The following is a 3,545-nucleotide window of genomic DNA, read 5'->3' as shown; positions in this document are numbered from 1 at the left end:
CTTTGAGGCCAGGCCAGGCCAATGGCGCCAAGCCAGGCCAGGCCAGGCCAGGTTTTAGAGTATGCCTTTATCGTCGATATCAATTAACAGTTCATGTATATAATTATTTCTTGTGTGAATTGTATGACGCAATGAAGGATAAGCAAAGGTACTCTTGATGACTGAGTTCTATATATTTTGAAAGGAATGATAGTTTGGATCAACCTTTAAATATCAAAGATTACATAAACATTGCGTAAATGTTATGCTCACTGCGACTTTTATCAAGTGTTATTGAAAAAAAAGTAGATCAGTTCTAAATTGATTTTTTTTATTCCAAAAAGAAATTAAAAAAGATATGTACAAGTTTATTATAAAGTTTTCCAAACCAACTAGTCAACATCTAGTGTATCTTTGGTAGTTTCCAAGTCCCGATCTTCGCTCCACATTCTATTTCTGACAACGTTTGAAGTGCTAGTAACGTTATTATGCCTGTCACAGATTTGTTTTACTTTCTTTTTGAGAACATTTCTAAAATTGCGTCCACAACTCACAAAAATAAAGAAGTAAACAGCGAAGTTCAAGTAATACAAGACTAAAAAGAAATGATTGAGCATTCGGTCTGTTTCTGACGACACGATCGTCTGTCCCAGGAGGTTCTCGAGCGTTACTTTCATTCTGATGGCGTGACTCGGGGTATGGAGGCAGACGAAGATTAACGACACGGACAGTAACATCTTGGTAACTTGTGAATATGGCAAGGCCAGTCCGTTTTGTGAGCCGTTGACTGTTGAATTTACACTGGCGTATGAGGAACTTTTTCGAAGACGATCCTTTCGTTTGGACACGTCTACCAATTTTACAGCGATGACGCAGACGAGGGTGATGATGATGAAGAGTGGCAAAACGAGGGTCAAGACTGTGTCTAAATACGTCATCACGACTTCGAATCTCTCAAATTTTGGCAGTGTCTGACAGAACGTCTGCTGATGTGGATTGGATGTGCTGACGTCCAATGTCCAGAGAGGGAAGTTGTACAGCATACAAGCGAACACCACCCCAAAGACTGTCAGTCTCCAGGCAATGTATGGGGTGCAGAGTGACGACACCTCTGATGGACGGCATATTCTGATATAGTTATCAACGGTCACCATAACGACAGACCAGACCGATACAAACCCGCAGACATACGATATGAATATCGCCACATGGCACACGACTTGTGTATGGAAGATACGGACGTCCACGAAATCCAGCCATGCCACGAACAGTGAGAGGAGAAAGCCGTTGTCTGAGATTGTCTTGGTGGCGAGGTAGATACTGCAAGACTTCGTCCGCAGAGTCTTTCCCAAGAAAAGTGAGGCAGAAAGTGTGTTTCCGAAAAACCCAACGACAAAGATGAAGGGTAAAATTACCAGACGTGTCGTCAGACTTGTCTGGTCGGGTTCTTCATAGACGGAGCCATGAGAACCCGCTACTGGTCGGGTGGTGTTCATAGTACTGGAGCACTGTGTGAATCAGACGAGACTTGTTGCGACTTATAAATGGAACTCTTCGCTATCATTGGTCGCCAACCTGATAATTATCTGACAATCATCTGCGTCAATATACAAATTCACTGCATTTGGTATCAAATCAATTTACTTTGGAAGGGGGGATGGTTGAGATAATTGGACAATCTATAGATGTCTGTATATCACACAAAAAAATCTATAAATGGTTCCTGCTTTTTTCATTCGATGCTGCAACTGAGGCATTTATGTTTGATCTGAATCGGACTGCTTGTCGATGACAATAGGTATATTTAGTGGTACATATGGTCGATCTATCTCAAATTAGCAGCTATGATATTGGAGACATCATAGGGAAAGAAGATGTTGCCTATCGTGCGATAATCATCCAAGAATACGAGACTTTAGTAAAAAATCAAAACAGTCCGCAGACCTTCTATCTTCATATATAAAAGTAATCTGAATGCATTCAACAACACAAACTATTTAAAATATTCTTGACCACATCCGGAAATAATTATCAAAAGAAATTTTCATACGTGGAATAAAGTATTTTCTAGGAAGTAAAACGTTGACAGGTAAAACTATGCTATAGTCAGTCCAAGGTACATGTAACTGATTCCGTCACTTTTTGACGATTTTTTTTAACGAGAATACACAGACCAGAAAATCTAAGATTGCTTTTTTCAACGGGAGGAATTCACATGTACATTCATTTTTCTACGGATATTGTCTATATAAATTTTTTCTCTCGTCGGAAATAATTTTTCAACTTTATCATATGGGCACTTTTCATGTCGTCGGCAATACAAATAGTCTCGGTTGTGTATTAAAACATAAAGCGGTAGAGCGGGCGTTTCAAATCAGAGAATGTGGACTTTGTGTTCACTCTAGCGGAAGAAAAAACTTAAAACGTAGTGCAGAAGCTTATCAATTGATGTGTAAACTCCTTAAAATCTTGGTAATATCCTATTGAAAATGTTATTTCCAACTGGACATCATCTAGTTCAAGAAAAGAAATTCTATATATCCTATAGGAGTTTTTCCCAAATCAAATTTTCAAGATTTTCTTAAGAATATTTCGTTAGAATTCATACATGTAGTTACTTTGGTTTCAAATTCTTTATAAGGAATCAGAAAAAATAATTGGGCTAAACAACATGTTTATAGTTAGAACGATTTTAACAAGAGCTTGGACTTTGGGCAATTGTGTCAAACAGCATTGTGAAGTAGGTCTTTTTATTTCATTGCTGGCCTTTCAACCCTGGCTCTTTGAAATCAGCAAGATCTGTCTGGCTTTAGAGCTAAGACTATGCAATCTGTGTATATTTCACTCAGAAACGAGCGTCATTTTCAGCTTGTTTTAATGCAAGAAACAGATAGTTATATACATCCTACGAAAGTCAAAAGTCTTCTTAAAATGGCTGTAACAAACATAAGATACATTTTTGTTATCCATATGATGTTACTCTCCTCCTGTTTTTCAATTTTCAGATGAACATGCGTCATTAAAGTTACAAACAACACGTAACAAGCTACCCTTATACGTCAACATTGTTAAAATACCACTATTTTTCATAGTAATTTTAATTCATGTAAACAATAAAGTGCTTTACTGCAATGATCGCTACCTTCATAACCCAGGCACGTAGCATCGGGGGGGGGGGGGGGGGGGGGGGGCTGTCCACTTTTTCTCGCAGCAACAAATTTTTTAAAATTTGCCTATAAAAAATTGAATTATTATGGAGTTGGCCCCCCGACTTTTTTTGGAGGATATAAAAAATTAATACGAAAATAAGGAAATTAGGATTGAAATTGAAGTTAAATACTACACCAACCCCCCCCCCCCCCCCCCCCCCGGATTAGGATTTGAAGATTTTGGGAAAGTCCTAATTCCCTTTTTTTTTTTTTTTTGCTTGTCAAAATTTTTTGGATGAGTCTGCCCCCCCCCCCCCCCCCCCACTTTCAAAAACGATGCTACGTGCCTGTAACCCGCGTGAATCACTAAAGAAAGCATTTTAGTTTTTATATTTACATCTTTCTTTAACCCAAACG

The 3,545-nt window shown here is 38.5% G+C and overlaps 1 protein-coding gene across 1 annotated transcript; it reads right to left on the bottom strand.

The window, feature by feature from the left end:
- Positions 1–293: 293 nt before the first annotated feature.
- Positions 294–1,505, bottom strand: LOC128181569 (mu-type opioid receptor-like). Its single transcript, XM_052850023.1, has one exon. It carries the CDS (start codon positions 1,473–1,475, stop codon positions 372–374), a length of 1,104 nt encoding a protein of 367 aa, XP_052705983.1. The 5' UTR covers positions 1,476–1,505; the 3' UTR covers positions 294–371.
- Between the last annotated feature and the right edge of the window lie 2,040 nt (positions 1,506–3,545).

Source organism: Crassostrea angulata, chromosome 4 (assembly GCF_025612915.1).
Source record: "Crassostrea angulata isolate pt1a10 chromosome 4, ASM2561291v2, whole genome shotgun sequence".
NCBI lineage: Eukaryota > Metazoa > Mollusca > Bivalvia > Ostreida > Ostreidae > Magallana > Magallana angulata.
The sequence above is the reverse complement of the archived record's forward strand: the minus strand, read 5'-3'. Positions and strand labels throughout refer to the sequence as shown.

Bases quoted from the DNA above. Each gene is read 5' to 3' on its own strand.
- LOC128181569 (XM_052850023.1), bottom strand. From the start codon at position 1,475: ATGAACACCACCCGACCAGTAGCGGGTTCTCATGGCTCCGTCTATGAA.